The 20,107-nt window shown below is 40.4% G+C and overlaps 1 protein-coding gene across 2 annotated transcripts in view; it reads right to left on the bottom strand.

The window, feature by feature from the left end:
• Positions 1-20,107, bottom strand: part of LOC126259270 (uncharacterized) — a 119,629-nt gene that overhangs the window by 67,661 nt on the left and 31,861 nt on the right. For both annotated transcript variants that reach the window (XM_049955905.1, XM_049955906.1), the window contains 2 exons: positions 12,996-13,149; positions 12,768-12,913 (listed from right to left, as the gene is read on the bottom strand). In XM_049955905.1, the coding sequence (XP_049811862.1) occupies positions 12,768-12,913; positions 12,996-13,149 (300 nt within the window). The remainder of the gene's footprint in view (positions 1-12,767; positions 12,914-12,995; positions 13,150-20,107) is intronic.

The following is a 20,107-nucleotide window of genomic DNA, read 5'->3' as shown; positions in this document are numbered from 1 at the left end:
GGACGATGTCTGAGGATAGATAGCAGTTACCCTGTGTGCTTCGAGATGAAAGAAGGACTGCTGAAAAACGTAAACTAGATGATGCTTGAGGATAGACAACAATTATTCTATGCATTTCCAGGTGTTGTGCCGAGTTGTAGTTTCTATTTCATGCACAATATTCCAAGAGCCATCTTCTTCACGGTAGAAATTTTACTGCTCTGTGTATGTGCTCTCTGGACTCCAACGAGACTGTGAACTACTGTATGTCTGGTGCTTCCATTTATAGCTGAGTCTGCCTCCTGATGTCCACTACACGAGTGCATATAACAGCAAAACTCTCAACACCTGAAGAAGTGGCTGAGTCGGTTGTCGAAATATTGTGCATAAAATGGAAACAACAACTTGGCAGAACTCCTGGAAGCACACCATTAAACAATGATATCAAGAAAATCTGAGAGATCCTATTCCATGAATACCAATTTCATGTACCAATATTACATTAGGAACCTAGGAATATACTACAAGCACATATTGCAGCCCATTGGACCTGTCAAAGACAACATTAGACATACTACAGGAAGTAAAACTTCTTCTTTTTATTTTATTTTCTTTCAGATACATTCAAAAGCAACTATTATCCCAGAAGTCAAGGATATATCGCCAACTCGTGTATTCTTGCTAAACAAGTCACAAAGCTCAATCATTTCATTGCAGTTTGTAGCCAATATTCCAGTTTTGCTGTTTCTGATTTACACAGTTTCTTATTCAGATCTGACACAAATATCCTACAAGCTCATACCAACATTGTTCCTATAGAATTTCAAGATTTTGAATATCACCAAAATACGTTACAAATTAGAAAACAACTCAGATGTTCTATGGTTGCACAAAATAAATACTGGGCATTGCTGTGGTGGAGTGGTTTGCATCCCTCAGTAATAAAGACAGCTATACCAAAGATTCAACCAGACTAAAATTTGGCTCCTGAAAAGGGGTAAGCACCCTGTATGATGGACTGACATGGAATAGTCACATCAGCAAACATAGCCTTGCTATCAATAATGAGTTTTCACTCTGCAGCGGAATGTGTGCTGACTCAGGTACTGGTGGAAGTAAGGCTGTGAGGGCAGGTTGTGAGTCATGCTTTGATAGTTTAGTTGATAGCACACTTACCCGGGAAGGCCATACCCTTGCTACGTTGTTAATGTGAGTATCTGAAAGCAAGGAGAAACTACAACTGTTATATTTCCCACCAAGTTGTAACTCTACTGTACAGTTTAATGATGTTACATCATCCTGATAAAAATATATCAGAGGTAAAATAGATCCATTCAACTATGACCAATGACTACTCATGACAATGTTGCCACCAGGAAAAAAAAGTACTAAATGGGTCAGACCCTGGAATGTTAGAGTTCTTAATCGGTTAAGTACATTGGAGACCATGAAAAACTAATAGTACTAATGCAAGACATGTACACAGACAGAATCTACCTAAATCTCTGCACACTGTTATATACTGTTAGGGAGAAAATTACTCTTCATCATCCTGTATGGCAGCTATAGTTTTCTAACAGAAAAAGCAACTTCCCCAAGTGCTGCTCACTTTACAGTTTACAGACAAGACAGTACCTCCCCAGCATTTACTGTCCAGCACTGTTATGTGAGTAGACAAAACAATTTCACTGAGCCCATTTTTATATAATGGATTTGTTTTCAGTTTATTGTTGTTGTTGTTGTTGTTGTTGTTGTTGTGGTCTTCAGTCCTGAGACTGGTTTGATGCAGCTCTTCATGCTACTCTATCCTGTGCCCGCTTCTTCATCTCCCAGTACCTACTGCAGCCTACACCCTTCTGAATCTGCTTAGTGTATTCATCTCTTGGTCTCCCTCTACGATTTTTACCCTCCATGCTCCCTTCCAGTACTAAATTGGTGATCCCTTGATGCCACAGAACATGTCCTACCAACCGATCCCTTCTTCTTCAGTTTATTAAGTGAGTGAATATATTCAGGATGTGAAGAGGAAAAGGAACACCAGGATGGACTTGGGCTATTGTTGACCAAGAAAGCAAAGAAGAGCCTTCTACAATGGAGACCTGCGTCCTGTAGGATCATGATTGCCAGATTTAAGACGAAGGTCCGAAACGTGACACTTATCCAATGCTATGCCCCCACAGAGACATCAGAGACTGAGAAGAAGGAGGAGTTCTATTACCTGCTACGAGAGACTGTAAGGAAAGTGAGCAAGAAAGATATCCTCATTGTTATGGGAGACATAAATGCCAAGGTGGGAGATAACAATGAGGGTTTGGAACAGATAATGGGGGTGCATGGCTTGGGTGAAATGAATGATAATGGGGAAAGATTTAGTGACTTCTAGGCGAGCCATGGCTTTGTAATAGGAGGGATCTTGTTTCCTCGTCGGAGATGTCATAAGATAACATGGGTATCCCCAGATCATATTACAGAAAATCAAACTGACCACATCGTAGTATCCAGGAAGTTCAGGAGAAGCCTGGAAGATGTGCGGAATAGAAGAGAAGCAGATGCAAGTAGCAACCACCATCTTATTACTGCCAGTTTCCGAATGAAGAGTGTGGCTTCCAGAAAGAAATTCGAGCCAAGGAATAGAAGCTGAAAGATCCACAGATAGCTGATGAGTTCCAGCTGGAACTGGCCGGCCGGAGTGGCCGTGCGGTTCTAGGCGCTACAGTCTGGAGCCGAGCGACCGCTACGGTCGCAGGTTCGAATCCTGCCTCGGGCATGGATGTGTGTGATGTCCTTAGGTTAGTTAGGTTTAATTAGTTCTAAGTTCTAGGCGACTGATGACCTCAGAAGTTAAGTCGCATAGTGCTCAGAGCCATTTGAACTAACCAGCTGGAACTCCAGAATAGATTCCAGGTGCTGGAACTGGAGATGGCTGAGGATAAGGACATGGAGGAAATGTGGACAGAAGTTAAGAATACTTTTGTGCAAGAGAGAGAGAGACAACTTGGCTTTAAAAATCACCTGCGGAGAGATTGGATGTCCGAACATACCTGGAGGAAAATCACCCATAGAAAGGAGGCCAAGGGAAGAGTAAATCAGAGCAGGACCAGGCAACAAAAAGCACAGGCACAAGCTGATTATAGAGCAGCGGATAAGGAAGTGAAAAGGAGTGTGAGAAGAGTCCACAGAAAAGGGATAGATGAACAGGCTGATAGAGCAGAACAGGCAGCGCGGAGGGGGGATGTGAAAGAACTATATGGTATCACTAAGATGCTCTCAAAGAAAAGCTTCCAGAGGAACCGACCAGTAAGGAATAAGAAAGGGGAGATACTAACTACACATGAAGAACAATCACATAGGTGGAAGGAACACTTTAAAGAAGTTCTAAATAGAGACCTTGATGGGGAGCTAGAACAACGAGAACAAACGGAATACAATGATGCTAGTTCCAGCATTGGTGTAAATGCACCCACGAAAGCAGAAATTCAGATAGCACTGAAGCAGATCAAGAATGGGAAGGCACCAGGACCAGATAATATAACCTATGAGATGCTGAAAACAGACTTGGACACCACTGTCGAGTTATTGCACATCCTCTTAGAGAAGATATGGAGAGAGGAGAAACTGCCAACAGCTTGGAAACGAGGTGTTATCATGAAAATACCCAAAAAAGGAGATGTTACTAACTGCAACAACTGGTGGGGCAACACCCTATAGTCAGTACTGAGTAAGGTACTTTCGAGGATCATTTTAAACTGCATTAAAGATTCTGTGGAAGCATAACTGTGGAGAGAGCAGGTGGTTTTTAGAAAACATCAAAGCTGAGTGGACCTTAACAATACTCTCAGAATTATTCTGGAACAAAGTGCAGAGTGGCAACACACCCTCTACCTTACCTTCATTGATTTTGAAAAGGCTTTCAACTCTGTCATTCGAAGAGTCATGTGGGATACTCTTGCAAAATATGGCATTCCAACAAAGATTATTAACATCATCAAGGAAATGTATGAAGACTATGAATGCCAAGTACTACATAATCGAGAACTAACAGTGCCTTTCCAAATTAATTTGGGAGTACAAAAAGGGTGTATTCTTTCACCAACACTAATTCTTTTGGTGTTGGACCATGTGATGAAGAGAGTGATGGGGGGACAGAACAGAGGTGTACAATGGGGGATGCGGGATAGGCTCGAAGATCTAGATTTCACAGACGACATTTGCTTAATGGCATAACAATATCGAGACATCGAAGAGAAACTTGCCAGGTTAAAAAGAGAGGTGGAAGTTGCAGGCCTCAAGATAAATTTTCGCAAAACTAAAGAAATGCGGATAAATTTGACCATCACAAATAGGCTGGCCATTAATGGAGAGGACATAGAACAGGTCCAATCTTTCCTCTATCTCGGAAGTATAGTCATGACTACAGGAGGCGCTAAGGAGGACATCCCTAGACACATCCGCAAAGCAAATGGTGCATTTGTATAACAGTACCCTGTCTGGAGAAATAGGAACATCTCAAAGAAGACCAAACTACAGCTTTTCAATGGCAATGTGAAGGCTGTTCTGTTGTATGGTTGCGAAACTTGGAAGGTGACTAACCACATCAAAAACCAGCTCCAAGTTTTTATCAACCGCTGTCTCTGATGTATTTTAAATGCGAGATGGCCAGATATAATAACAAATGAAGATCTTTGGAGGGAGGCAAATCAGCAACCAATCAATATACAAATCAAAGAAAGAAAATGAAACTGGATTGGGCATACATCGAGGAAACCAGATGAAGCTATTGAAAGGATGGCTTTGGATTGAAGCCCTCAAGGAGTTAGAAAACATGGCCATCCCAAACAGACGTGGAAACGGACGATCGAGAGAGAAGCTGCGGAGGATGGGAAAACCTGGAGTGAAGTACCAGGTGGAGGAATTTCGCCACGGCCCTATGTTCCAGAGGGAACGACAGGAACTAAGCAAGCAAGCGAGTGAGTATTTCCAGTTGTTGAGTGAGCTATTAAGAAAAAATTCTCAACAACTGGAGCTGCCAACTGCCTACCAAACTGAAGAGCCTGTCCCAAGGATAATCTGTTGTCAAAACGTGTTCGACAATGTTGATTTCATTGTTTCCACTATCATTGGCTGGAATACTTTTCACGGCATGAGGGGTATCAACTGCATCACCCGAGCTTCAGTTCTCTCAAAAAGTGAAGAGGCTAAAAATTTAAATTGTCTCCCTCTGCAACAGAAGTAGGTCACCTAGGTGTTATGGAACTTCAGATATTGAAGCATAAGACAAGAAATGCATTACATTAGATACTGTTCTAGAACTGAACATGATCAGTCCCATTCCATCAAGCATATTCTCCCTCCTTTGGAAGATATACTGTGGATGTGTGATAAGTGGCTCCATTCACTGCAGCCCACTCTACAAGTGCCATCAGTTCCTGAGATTTATTCAATCTATCAGTAACACAGTTATGGTGAGAGAAGTGCAGTAAGTGCTTTACAATATGCTATCAACAATAGAAAACAGCAAGGCACCACATTTACTGATCCAATCCCCCCCCCCCTCCCGCACACACACACACACACACACACACACACTACACTGGTCAATGACAACACCACAATTACAAATTTAACACTTCATAGCCACTGCTGTTAACAGGGATGCATTTTATGTAAACTTCATGTAACAACTGCAAATAAGTACCCATTTAATAAGCAGAAAAACAACTACCCTCCATGAAGATATGCTCAGTGAAGTTCTAGGGAGGTATAGTTGTTTCTAAACTGAAAAATGAGCAGCACTCATGTTGGGAGAGGTTGCCTTTTCCTACAGCTGCTGTACGGAATAAAACAAACAGTTACTACTCTAGCATTGAGAACAGTGTGCACGTCCATGTGTGTTCCTTGCGTTAGTGTAATTCGTAACTCATATCTGCACTCCACGTAGTGTCGATGCTGCCTGGGCATGTCTGTACACCGTATTACCAGTGATTCATAAGGCACACTGTGGAGGGTCATTAGAATTTTGTGAAACACCATATAGTTGCTTCTTGTGATGTACTGGGGTAAAAAGGGTGGGGAATCACCTGTTCACTCTTCAGTTCACAGACCTATGAACGAGGGAAGAGCATGAACACAATCTGGTGAGCTACCTTGCCTCACACCCACGCTTCTACTCTCCACCCCACTCCACTAAGCTACACACCTACAACACAATTTACCCCTTAATATTGCTCTACTGCAATTAGATATGGTACACATATTTAATATTTGTTCTTAAACCACTCCATTTAACAATAAACATTAACTTCATACCCCTAAATGCTATTTTTAATATATGCTATGTAGAAACTACCAGCCCTATAGAAAAAATGAATATGACCCTTTTAATAAGGTATTTATTGCAGTTTAATCTTGTACTGGGAAATATTTTCACTAGAAGGTGCGGGTTTTGAGTCGTTCGAGAAAAAGATGAAAAAGTGACATTTAAACACTCCCCCCCAGGCAGAGAACACACGTCCCCAACAATCAGGATTTTTGTTATGCTGTTCAGGATACTCCCCCCAACCTGTACAAAAATTTGTAACTACACGAGGTCCCCCCCCCCCCCCATTTTCTTGTTCAGGGTACTCCACCCAACCTGTACAAAAAAAATTTATAACTACACGAGGTCCCCCCCCCCCCACTTCCCCATTTTCTTCCTTCACTGACTGGACCAAAAGTCTCTCTGACCTATCAGTCAGTTCCATGTTTATACTTTATGACAGCTGTCTCCAATGTAACAAACAAACATCACCGTTTGAGATTTGACATCATTAACATTCACGACAACCTGTGTACTGTGAGGTAGGACATATTTCATATCCTTTCATTTTAAGAGACAATGTTATAATTGGATTCTAGGTATCCACATGGTTGTTTGCTTGCTAGACGAACACAGAGTTGAACATCACAAACAATGTATAATTGACACATGCCACTGATATAGAGTTATGTAATGCATAAGTAGACTTTATCTTTCTACTCTTATGTACACAGTTGCTATGTTGTAGATATGAGTGTACATGCAATTGTTTGTTGACGTGTCCTGACATGGGATGGAGGGAAGTAAGGGGGTTTGTGGTCAGTCTGCTCTATCCAAGCAGTGAGGAGCACATGCAGAAAGACAAATTCCCAGTGAAGGCAGGTTGATGACTTGGATCAGCACCAAACACTGTCACAGAGCAGTGGCCAACCACATTTAGATTCCTCCCCTACTCCTACCCAGTAGGTAGGGATGCTTCTGGATTTTACATTAACAAACTCCACGTTTGGTATCAACAGTGTTCAGCTGAAAGCTAAATGTAACTGCCACTCCTATTATGGCCAGCAACAACAGTGTTTTACATCACTTGGCCCCCCTTCTGTAGGTGGGGACTGCTGTAGTAGCACCTGTAGAAACCCACTGACACTAGTTCTCAGTAGCAACTATGAAGCTTGCTGCCTCTGTTCTGACGTGCCTTTTCATGGCTATATTCTACAGTGACACCTTACGACAGCGTCTAGGGAGTTGATGGAGTTAAGAGATAATTCTCTGAAGTGAAGCTTCCCCCCAGGACAGCTGCACAGAGTGCCTGAAATGTGTATTGTTCTAGTGTTGCTATTTATCCCCGGTAACCTAAACTCTACCAATTTTGCTTGCTCTCTGCATTGTGTCTCTGATTTCCTACCTTGGAGTGTCCTTGACGGCTCCAAATAGCCTTAAGCGTAACAATGTACAAGTCATCATGCCATCAATAAATGACATTGTTTTCTCTGTATTAGATGCCACTGACGGTGGGTTATACACTCAAGCAGCAGTTTGGCTATTAACTGTATAAAGGAGTAATTGAGCTGCAGACAAGCACAACAAATATACAGTTATACATTACAGCTTTCAGCCAAAAGACCTTCTTCAAAAGTAGAAAACACACGCACAAATATTCACACACCCACAACTTATACATACACATGACCACACTGGCTCTACACAATCTGGCCTCTACGGCCGGACACAGTGGTCTCTCTCTCTCTCTCTCTCTCTCTCTCTCTCTCTCTCTCTGTGTGTGTGTGTGTGTGTGTGTGTGTGTGTGTTTTCCATTTCAGAAGAAGGTTTTCTGATCAAAAGTTCAAATGTATAGCTGTCTTTTTGTTGGCCTGTTTTCAACTTAACATCTCCTTTTTATGGTGAGTAGCAATTTATTCTTGTCTTAGTATTGTCATTATTCCATCATGGACTTTTCACTGTTTGGTTTGGCTATTAAATATTTTAAATGCAGCTCATGTTGTTTTTCAAGCTGTTCTTTAACAAATATTTACAAGTTGTGGAGTACCAAGCTTTCACTACTTTTATATCCTCAGAAAACTTATCAAACGGGTTTTATTGAAAAATTGGGTTGAAGATACTGTGACACAAAATATGTATTATGCCACATTGTCACTCTATACAAAGACAGTCACAGTGATTGTCACCACAAAATTTCATTGCTGGGTGTTGTTGGAAAAGTAGTGGGCTGTATGTGATGTGTAGACTGGAGAAGCTCGCAGATCATGTGTACCCTGAGTCTCCATGTGAGTTTTGAGGTTGGTAATCTACTGTTGACATGATATGATATGACAAGATTTTCACACACTGAAAATTCAGGAAAAGTGGCATGAACAGAAATTCCCAATGTTCATTTTTTTCATTGACCTGGATAAGGCTTTTACTTTACTCGTGAAGATAGTGTCTCCTCCAAAACTAGTGAAGATGATCAGGGCATTTCAAGACAATATGGAGGGCGGTGTGATATTTAGCAAAAGCACATCTGACCCATCTTTTGTGGAAAGGAAAGTACTTCAAGGTTGTGTACTGGCATCTACCGCATTTGGTATATTGTTTTTGCTAATTTGACAAAGCTGCTTTCAGCAAATAAACTGGGGGGGGGGGGGGGGGGGGCATATTTACATACCAGGGCTAACAGGAAACTTTAAAGCATATCCCCAATCAGACTAAAGTGCTATCTTGCTAGCTTACTTGTAAGCAACCTTTTGTTCAATTATGATGCAGCATTTGTTCTACATACCTGGACATCTTCAAAGGCATGTGAATAAATTTCCTATTGCATGTAAGCTCTACTCTACACTTGTGAATGTAAAGAAAACTGTTGTTATGGTGCAAGGCTACACAGATTTGCCTACCATAAGACTGGATGGTTCCTTGCTGAATGTAGTTGACAAATTCTGTTACCTTGGTTCACTAGTGTCAGAAAATACCTCTCTAGATGATGAGATAAATGCGAGAAATGGCAAAGCGGCCAAAACTTTTGAGAAGCTAAGCACATGAGCATGTGACAATAAATACCTTACAGTGACAAAAAAAATACTTGTCTATCCAGCATGTGTGCTGACACACTCTTGTACTAAGCTAAGACTTGGACATTATATGCTAAACAAGAATGTAAGCTCAACATCTTTCATCAGGGACGCTTACAAACTATTTTAGGCATAACATGGAGGAACACAAGAGATGTTCCTGAATACTGTGAAACTGCCAATTATCACTGTCACTCTCAAGGAATGTCACTTGCAGTGGCTAGCACACTTACAATGCATCAGTCACTTCCATCTTCTCTGACACACTCTATACTGTGAGATAGCATCTGCCCAAAGACTTCTAGGAAGGCCTGCACTGCAAGTGACAGATCACACCAAGCACAAGATGAGGGCATTTAACATTAACTGAAACAAATTGAAGGGTGTCACTGAGGACTGCAGCAGAAGCAGAAGACTCATCAAGGATTGCAGCAAGACGAAGCATGGTTCAACAACTTAGCTTTGGAACGAGCATATAGACATGATTATGACTATCCCCTCTTTTGGAATTGTATACACCAGCCGACATGACCTGCAAGTAAGCGAAACAGTAATTCATAACGGTGTAAGAAAGGGTTGTAACCGATATCTGATGTTATTCAACCTGTACACTGAGCAAGCAATAAAGGAAACCAAGAAGAAATTTGGATAGAGTAGTAAAAGTCCTGGAGAAGGAATAAAACTTTAAGGTTTGCTGATGACACTGTAATTCTGTAGTGAAACAGTAAATTACTTAGAAGACCAATTGAATAGAATGGATAGTATTTTTAAAAGAAACAAGGGTAATAGATAAAATCAGATGAATATGAGGTAATTATATGAAGTGAGACACTAAAAGTTGTAGCTGAGTTTTGCTATTTGGACAGAAAAACTATTGACAAGGGTCAAAATATAGAGGACGTAAAATAAAGACTGAAAATAGGGAGAAAAGTGTTTCTAAAAATCTAATGTAAATTTAAGTGTTAGGAATTATTTTATAGAAATATTTTCTGTAGTTATTTGTCTGGAGTTTACCTTGTATGGCAGTGAAACTTGGACAACAAACCATTCAGACAAGAAGAGACCAGAAGTTTTCGACCGAAGAATGCTGAAGGTTATATGGGTAGATTGGACAACTAATGAACTGGGAAGTAGACAAATTTAAGGCACAATTTGACTACTAGAAGGCATCGGTTGATTGTACATACACTGAGGTATCAAGGAATGATTGATTTGGTAATAGAGGGAAGTGAGAAGAGCGAAAATTGCAGAGAGAGATGAAGAGTTGACTACAGTAAGCAGATTCTGGTGAATGTGAAGTGCAGTGTTTATGCAGAGATGATGAGACTTTCACAGTGTAGACTAACAAGCAAAGCTAAATCAAACCAGTTTTCATACTGAAACCACAACCATGTACAAAGATACAATTATGCTGTATTACACACTATACAGATTTCTGTTTATTGTTCATTGACATCTTACTACTCAGCTATTGTTCTTGTTTCTGGGTAGCCCTTTTCAGTTGAATTGTGACAATACTAATTTATTTTTAGTCTGAAAACAAAATCACCTTAGATTTCTACCAAGGAAAGTGTCACTAATCAAGTACCGAGAATGTATGGAGATACTGGCCACTACAGCTTATTGCCACAATGTAGCAGTATCTCATGAAGGATCAGAAGAATCCTCAACAATCACAACATTAAAAGTGTATTCCACACCTGAATGAAACTAAAGAACTTGCTAGCTCTGTCAAAGGAGATCAAAGACCCAGAAGGCGCTCTCTCTCTCTCTCTCCGTGTGTGTATGTGTCTGTGTGTGAGATACAGAGAGAGAGAGAGAGAGAGAGAGAGAGAGAGAGAGAGAGAGAGAGAGAGAGAGAGGGGGGGAGGGAGGGAGGGAGGGAGGGAGGGAAACGGGGGAGGGGGAGGGAGGGAGGGAGAGACGGGGGGGGGGGAGAGAGAGAGAGAGAGAGAGAGAGAGAGAGAGAGAGAGAGAGAGAGAGAGAGATTTACAATTAAATCGATACACTATCATGTCAAAGAAGTATGCAGGGTGTACATAAAGCAAGGGAACACTTTCAATCGTTTACTGCACAAGAACCAAACATTTTACAGATATCATACATATGTCATTTTGAAGAGAAACCTTGAAAGTTTTTTTTTTTTCATGTATACCGCCACAGTGTAGTTTGGTAATTTGCCAATAGTCAGCACTAGTTGTAAACATAGCGAGTTCAGGTACGGAGCGAGCTTTCTGTGTGCTGAAGTTCGACAAAAACAAGTATGCTACAGCTGTTCCACGGATGTTTAGAACCTAGTACGGTAAGAAGCCACCAACAAGAAAGACCATTTACCACAGGCACAACAAATTTGTTACGAAGGGTTGCTTGTGCCCGGCAAAGAGAAGCGGACGTCCCAGTGTGAGCAAAGTGAATGTGGAGCGCATATGAAGGACATTCATAAGGAGTTCAAAGAAATTGATGTGTCATGCATCCTGTGAACTCGAAATAGCTCCATTGACAGTGTGGAAAGTCCTGCGACAGAAGCTGTCAATGAAACCATTCAAATTGGAGCTAGTGCAGAAGCTCAATGACGATGACAAAGACAAGCATATTGAGTTTTGTTCGCAGTTGCAACAACTGAATGAGGATGGGGATGGCATTGTTGATTGCTTAATTTTTAGCAACGAAGCCACTTTTCACACTAATGGGAAGCAGAGCTTAGGGAGAGATTATGGGAAGTGACTGCCACAGTCAACAATGCCATGTTAGGATGAGTATGGCAAGAATTCGATTACTGTATTGATGTCTGCCAGGTCACTCATTGTTTTCATATTGAATGTTTGTTAAAAAAAAAAAAAAACTTTCAGAGTTTCTTTTCAAAATGCAAATATGTATGACATCTGTACAATGCTTAGTTATTGTGCAATAAATAATTTAAAGTGTTCTCGGATTTTACGTACACCCTGTACAATTCTGTAGCCATTTTGTGCACAGTAATTCACGCACACTAGCCCTGTTCGATCATTCAAAGGTCTTCACTCAGCAAAGTTGGTCAGAAAGTCAGAGGAGAAGGTTATCATTCACTAATAGCAATGACAAAATCTAGCTGAGATTTACCATAATATGAGGATAATGCATGAGGCTTTATGGCTCATTAGTTGAGGAATTTGGATGGAAACCAGAAGATGCTTGACTTATATTGCAGATTATTATGTCAATATTTGTTTTTGACCCTTTACTTGATTACAGTCTGTTCTCCAATTCTTGTATACACAAAGAATGTCCCAATGTAGTTCTATTTTAATGTAAAGCTGCCGTTCAAACTTCCCTCTTCTGCCTGATTACTGGACTAGAACATAAGAATGCATGATGACAATGGCAAAATTTTGTCCATTAGAGCTATTCTAGGAGTTCAGTTTGCATTCATAATTGCTTTACTTACCCCGTAAGCTGATGAAAACTCTGATGCTAAAATGCCATTTGGGTTTGCTTTCATCAGGCGCTTAATGTTGCAAACAATGGTAGAAGGTAGCATTTGACAGTCATTTCCTTTGTCCTTTCCATTTCCACTGACTGAATGGTAATTGCCTAAAAAACAAAAGCATTTCACATAGTAGAACATAAGAGAGCGTAATGACATTAACTATCCACAACAAAATGTTTAACTTACTTTCTGAGGTTAATACTAATGGAAACACATATTTTTCGTCAAATCTCAATATGTGGGTGGCACACTCAAGGAATTCTTCTATATCATCGAATCCTTGCATTATGTGAGGGAATTTTGACAATACCTCTCTCTCAAGAACCTCTACAGGAGCCCCCTGAAACAAAAATGCAGTGTATGTGTAAAATTAGCTAAATATCAAGAATATATCAACTGACTGCAACTTATGTAAAATAAAACAAAGGCAAATGGTGTATTGGGGGCTTGGAAACACAGACAAAGAAATTATGCTAGCAATATGCATGACACACAAAACACAATTAAATAAAATGTTACACATTCATGCCCTGGAGCATCTAGTTATTTTGACAATATTGAGTAGTTCACAGCAACACAAAACAAACTGAAAGAGAAATATTGCGTTTTCTAATCAGGTCTATAGTTAGTAGTACAAAAAGATACCAGAAAAACAGTACTAAAATATTCTTCAGAAATACAATTTTAGCCTGATGAAGTCCACACGCATAAAATATTTAACCTAGGTTAAAAATTTTTACTTATGTTTTATTCTTCAACTTATTACACATTTAAAAATTACATCATCATTAGATCTGTGGTATTCAAGATGAAAGATTGGTGGCAACGTGCTTCTGTACCCACATAAATTTGAAAACCAATTTATAACATACAATATATATTATTACATCAAATTTTGACTTTATGACTATAAATTACAACTTTAAAATTATGAGACAGAACTGCTGGCCTCTACTTAAATTCAGAAGAAAATTCTCAACAATGAGAGAAACTGCTCTAGTTTTCATCATTATTAGTTCCTTCCTCGGGGAGGAATGAGGGATGGGTTGAGGAAGGTTAGGAAGAGAGGTCAGGATGTGAGGGACATACAAGTTGTAAGAGTGAGGGGAGAAAATAATGAAGGGGAAGGTGTCAGAGGGATTATTAAGAGGTCACAGATATTTCATCAGTAAGCTTCAGTCTACAGATGATAGAAAGACAGAGTGAGAAAGGTGAAAGAGTGAGCTTACATAGTCCTAGGAAATGAAAGCTGGGGAAACATTTGTAAATAGCACTGAAATTGTAAATTTCAAATACATTGTATATTGCAATGATATTCTGTATGCCAGTGGTGGAAGGGTGTTTACATATCTAGTGCAGTTAATACAGATTCTGAGAGCCAAATAATTTGGATGAAGAAACGTGTGAAATATGTATTAAACATGGTAATCAAAGCTTTTAGAGATCTCATGCCTTAGGTGCAGTAGCTGCAGCACATTTCAGGGAAAACTTGAAGGTTGTGCATAAATTTTCTGATCATGTTGTAGTATCAGTGGGAGATATACCATTAGCTTGCACGATAGTTACTTGCATTTGATTTCATTTTATCAGGATTTCTGCTGTTTGTCTTGGTAGCGGGTGCGGGGTCTTGGGTTAAGTCCTGCTTGTGCTGTTGTGTATTTTCCACCCCCTTAGCACGCGCGTGCCGGCTGGCTGTGTATCTAGTTTGCTCGTGGCTTAATGTATAATTGGCCTTATGCAAATAAGATAATAGATTTGTACTGCTTAGCTGATGTTCATTAATAGGTTGATTAATTCTACAGATGATGTGCTGTAATGAATAATTGTGTTTATAGTTACTCAAGGCAGATGTCAGTCAGTTGTAGATACCCACTAGTTCTGGGATTTTTCATGCCTATTTGTGACGGTTGCTGCTCCCGTTCAGGGGTCCATGCCGAGGCTGTATTGAAAAAAAGCTGAGTGGGCAGGCATTCGCTTCTGGGTGTAGTTTGTGGAATCCCATGAGGTTGCTTGGTCACGTGAAATTTTATATTTTATATCCTACATTGCAGGGTGCCTGCCATTTAAGTAATGTGGTTGTGTGCCATGGTATCTGATTTGTTGTTGCCTGTACTCTGAACTACTTTGGTAATACCAATCACTGCAGTAACAAAAGACTACATTTCCTTGTTAAATTTTAGTAAATTGTTCTTCAGGCTGATCATAGTTTTTGAGTAAATAATTTTTAACTCATTACGATAGATGTGTAATAGGCCATAAGTGCCGTGGTTTATGAATGTTTCAATTTTGAAGTAACTTGCTCTCACCTAAATGATAATTTTAAAAATGTGTTGATGATTTTATTTGTTATTTGTCTTGTTTAAATGTGCCAAATAAAAGTTCAACTGTTGATGGTGATTGCCTAATGTGTCACTTGGTCCAGTCCTACCACCCCACAGCCTACTGTGCTGAGCTTGTGTCATGTAAAAGTTGAATTCCATGCTGTGCTGACACGACAACAGGTATGAAGTGAACAAAACTGTGACAGATTGTAATGACATTCCGTAACAGATAAGTAGAAGGCTGCTTCAAAAGCAGATGCAACTATAGATCTGTATCACTGACATTATCTTACAGAATTTTGGAATATATTTTATGCTGGCAGATTATGCCCTTTCTGGAGGTCGAAAATCCCCTCCATAGAATTCAACATGGATTCCACAAACAATGACTGTATGAAACCTAACTAGCTCTGTTTGTCCACGATACCAAGAATTCAGTAAATGCCAGTTCCCAGGTTGATGGCATGTTCCTCGACTTTCAGATGGCATTTCATATCATTCTGCACTGTCACCTAATGAACAAAATGTAAGCATACTGAATACTGGACAAACTTTGTGATGGACTTGAGGAGTTCTTACAAACAGAACAAAGCACGTCATTCTTAATGAAGAGAACTCTTCAGATGTAAAGGTAACTTCCTGCATACCGCAAGGGAATGTTATACGTCTGTTACTGTGTACAATATACATATACAGGGTTTCTTTCCAAGAGTCATCGTGCATCTTTTCTCTAGTGTTTTGGCTGGTATTTGCTATTTTGATTTTGCAATGTGTAACTGGAGCCGGGCCCAACAAACATTGCTCGTCACATCTTTCATGCGATGCCCAGTATCAATGGAAAATGCCAGTTTGTTTCCTGTTACAAACAAAATTATTTTTAAAGCTGAATTTTACATTCACATTCAACTGAGTGGTCCCAAATTAGTCTAGTGGGATATCTGTTTAACACACATACATTAACAGGGGCAGTAAAACACAAAGAACAACCAGTACTCCTACAGCTACAGCACCACCCAGGCCTATGCTGACTGCTCCCACCATGCAGCAGCACTGCTCAGTACCTGCTGCTGGAGTACTGATTTTTCTTATGTTGTACTGTTCCTGTTAATACATGTTGATAAACAAAATATCTCACTAGACTATTTTGTAACTGCTCAAGTGAATGGGCACATAAAGAATCTGCCTTAAAAAGAATATTGCTCATGAAGGGAAATGCTTTTTGTTAGCACTGGATGTCACATGAAAGATTTTATGTGCAGTATTTGTTCGGCTGACTCCAGCTCCACATTGCAAATATCTGCTGACATGCCAGGCAAAATGCACCTGACAACTCTAAGAAGACACACCGTGTGTGTGTGTGTGTGTGTGTGTGTGTGTGTGTGTGTGTGTGGGTGGGTGGGTGGGTGATTGGGTGGGGCGGTGTTTGTGTGTGTGTGTGTTTAGGGGGTGGAGGGGTGGGGGTATATATTTGTATGATGACTTGATTGTGGGACAATCACTGCAATCATTGGAAGCAATCAAACCCATTAAATTTATAAGATTATATGCACGGAATGATTTAAAGTGAAAAAATCGCATAAAGATAGGTGTCAGATTGAGGTTCATTGGCTGAATCCTTAAAAAGTGTACTCCAATCAAAAAGGTTAAAGTCAGTGGCATATACAATCCACTCACGAAGAGATGAACAAAGGCTTTTAGCTCTAGATCTGAAGAAACGATTAGAAGTCAGTTGACTTAAGCCTGCTCATGTTTTGTGTTCAGCAGCTGCCAACTTTAGTAATCTAATAGAGAACCATGTGTAAGTAGGTACTGCGAAGTGACCGTTGTACTGTGTCGCAAATTAAGACGTCTCTTGATGAGTGACAAAGCAGTTCCTTGCCTATCACAAGCAGCACACAATGCTCTTTCTACTCCCTGGAGAATGGCTAGGGGATAGTACTTTACATAGTGGAGCTAGAAAACAATTAAAAAGTCACTGAACATTGAGACCAGGGGAGCAAAACTAAAGAGTTGCTCTGCCTTCCCTCTCAGCTGATGAGAAGAACAGCGGCATACACAGGAACAAGCTTCAACTCTGTGACAAGAATTCAGAATTTTTGGAAAGATAAACCTGAAAAATCCCCAGAAACTCTCAGCAAAATGAGGTAAATTCAAATTTTTCAGTTTGACAGTGCTTTGATACTACATTTCTCTTTAGCCAAATTACTTTAAAATGGCCATTTTGTGTACAAAAAAGCATTGTTGTTTACTGTAGGAACTCCTGTGTGCATTGGCACAAGTTTAGTTCCAGAAGCATGTGACATAAGCGGGACTTGTTCCCCCTGCATCACCCCTCACCCCTGGGCAGTCAATGTGCTGGGAGTCAGTGGGTGAAACTTGCTTCTTCCACCCCCCACACCCCCTTCACAATTAGTTCATCAACTTATGAACAGACAAGAGTATTCTATGAAGTTTGCTGTTGGAGGGAAAGGCTATCAGTAAAAATAAATAGCTTTTATCAGTCAGAACCTTCATGTAAGATGGTTAAATTCAGTCTTCGAATCAGTAGCACATCCCACTTTAGAACAAGAAAGAAAGAAAATATCTGTGATATGGCAGACAATAAGTGTGTAGCAGCAAGGCAGTCATAAATTCAAAAGAAGCTGAAAGTGTTTCATCAGTTTCATTTGGTAAGTGCAAAAACATCACAGAGATGGTCCTCCAACTCCAGTGGCAGATGCTACACGACAGGCATTGTGAATCACTGTATGGTTTACCGTTAAAATTCGAAGGAGCAGGGTCCTAGAAGATTCAGCCAATCTATTGCTTTCTTCTGATTTTATCTTGGGGAAAAAACCATGAAAGTAGAATAAGATATATTAAATATCACACTAAGGCCTACCAACAATCATTCTTCCTGTACACCATTTGTGACTGGAACAGGAAAGTGAGCAAGTGACAATGGTATACAAAGTACCCACAGCACACACCATAAGGCAGCTTGCTGAGGGCAGATGTAGATTTATGTCATGTAGCATGACAAGATGCAAGCATATTTTGAAGGGCAAATTCCCATCTCTGGAATTCAGAGAAACTAGTGGTGTGTGGAGGGAACCAAACAGCCCATGCGGTGTAACAGGGCACTTAAGTCCTTTGAGTCATCTTGTGGAACATGCTCAGCAACTCAGTACTGGGTGTCCCAAAGGTGTACAGTTGTTCTAGGTCCATTCATGCATTCAGTAAATTCAGTGCATGCTCTATGTTTGATATTGTAAGTTTTGTGTGTGGTGGGGCCGGAGTAAGTGGCAGTATGTAGGTGCAAGGTCCAGGTTTTGCAATGGGATCAATTTCTAGGGTAGGAATTTGTATGAGGAGATAGAGATCTGGGAATATGATACGGCATGAAAAGGATGATACGGAAATTAGGAGGGTATAGGAAGGATATCAGGGAAACATGATCTCATTTCAGGGCTTGAATTAAGAATTTGTTCAAGGGTAAGAGAATAAAACTGCCAGGAGCACTTGCTTATGGACACAATCCATACTGGAGCTGTTGGAGAGGAAAGCTTGGGAGAGGTTCTCGGTGTAAGTATTGAGGGATTCGGTGGTAAAGCAGATATGTTTGCCATTACTGCCTAGGCTGTAGGGAAGAGATGTTGGATGTGCATGGGGTAGCGACTATCAATGTGCACGTACTGTTGTTGATCTGTTGGTTTTATATGCACAGAGATTTGGGTGTGAGCTTAAATGAGGTGGAGGTAAATGTCAAGAAATGTGGCTTTTGATTTAGAAAAGAAATAAGCGAGTATGAGTTGGATAAAAGAGTTAATCTGTTGCAGGAAGTGAAGGCATTCTTCTTCATTGGGAGTCCAGATGACAAGGACACTGCACTGCATCATGTTCTTATATTGTCATGTGGTAACCACACTCAAGACCAAACTCAACAGCAGGGTCATCAATGAATTACAACACTTAGCACTAAAAGCACTTATATTGCGAACACCAATGTACAGCCAGAACAGAAATGAATTCCTGAACTAAGAGTGCTTTTATGAGCACAAAAATCAAATATTCCAGAATATACAAATCATATTCCAAGAACCTTCCAGAAATGATAAATATTAAAAAGCAAATAATTGCTGATGGACAGGTTTGAACTGACAACCTGCAGCATGGCAGCCAGTAGGACTAACCGCTACATGACACTACATGCACTACAGGTTTGAGTATTGCTCCCTTTTGTGGAGAAAGAGTGACCTGCTGCTTCAGAAGTTCTTATTCGATCCGACTACAGCAGCCCGGATCAAGATCTTGTCAATGGTCGTCTGTATGGTGACACTGGCAGATCCTCAGGTTCCAGTCATGTTGTTACATCCTCTGCAATAGAATGAGCCCCTCCTGTTGAAGTTTCAAGATCACCGAGTGGGTCTTCATTTTTCCTTAACCTTCTATCATCAATCTGCATCTCTGGACTGTAGTATGGGTTTATATGGAGGACATGGACAGCAGCTCTGCACTTTTGTCTTCTTGATGAAGGATCATAATCTTATAATTCATATGTGATGTTGACAAGCAACGAAGGCTATAACACAGCTCAAAGTACTAACTTGTTTATTTTTCTGATAGTCCCCACTTTCCGCACAGGCATCGAATAATCTCCACACAACCCCTGGATTGTAACTCACTGGCTAGTGCTTAGCGTTATAGAGCTCTCAGTCTTTGTTTTGGGCATCCAGGGTCCATATGCAAGCCAACTGCCTTGCATCTTTAGCCATGGCGATGAAGCATTTCATGTAGCCATCCTAAGGATAGTTCAGTTGAAATGGGAACAGTGTACTGACTGTCATTTCTAACCTGCAACCATGGAGCAGAAAAAAATGGTGCTCTGTGAGGCCATTCATCAATGGGTGGTAGGTAGTTGTCTTCCTGTAGGTGATGTTACAGTGTGGAATTACCTCATACACTTGCCTAGACTCCAGAATTTTTCCACAATCAGAG

Source organism: Schistocerca nitens, chromosome 5 (assembly GCF_023898315.1).
Source record: "Schistocerca nitens isolate TAMUIC-IGC-003100 chromosome 5, iqSchNite1.1, whole genome shotgun sequence".
In the NCBI taxonomy this organism is placed as follows: Eukaryota; Metazoa; Arthropoda; class Insecta; order Orthoptera; family Acrididae; genus Schistocerca; species Schistocerca nitens.
The sequence above is the reverse complement of the archived record's forward strand: the minus strand, read 5'-3'. Positions and strand labels throughout refer to the sequence as shown.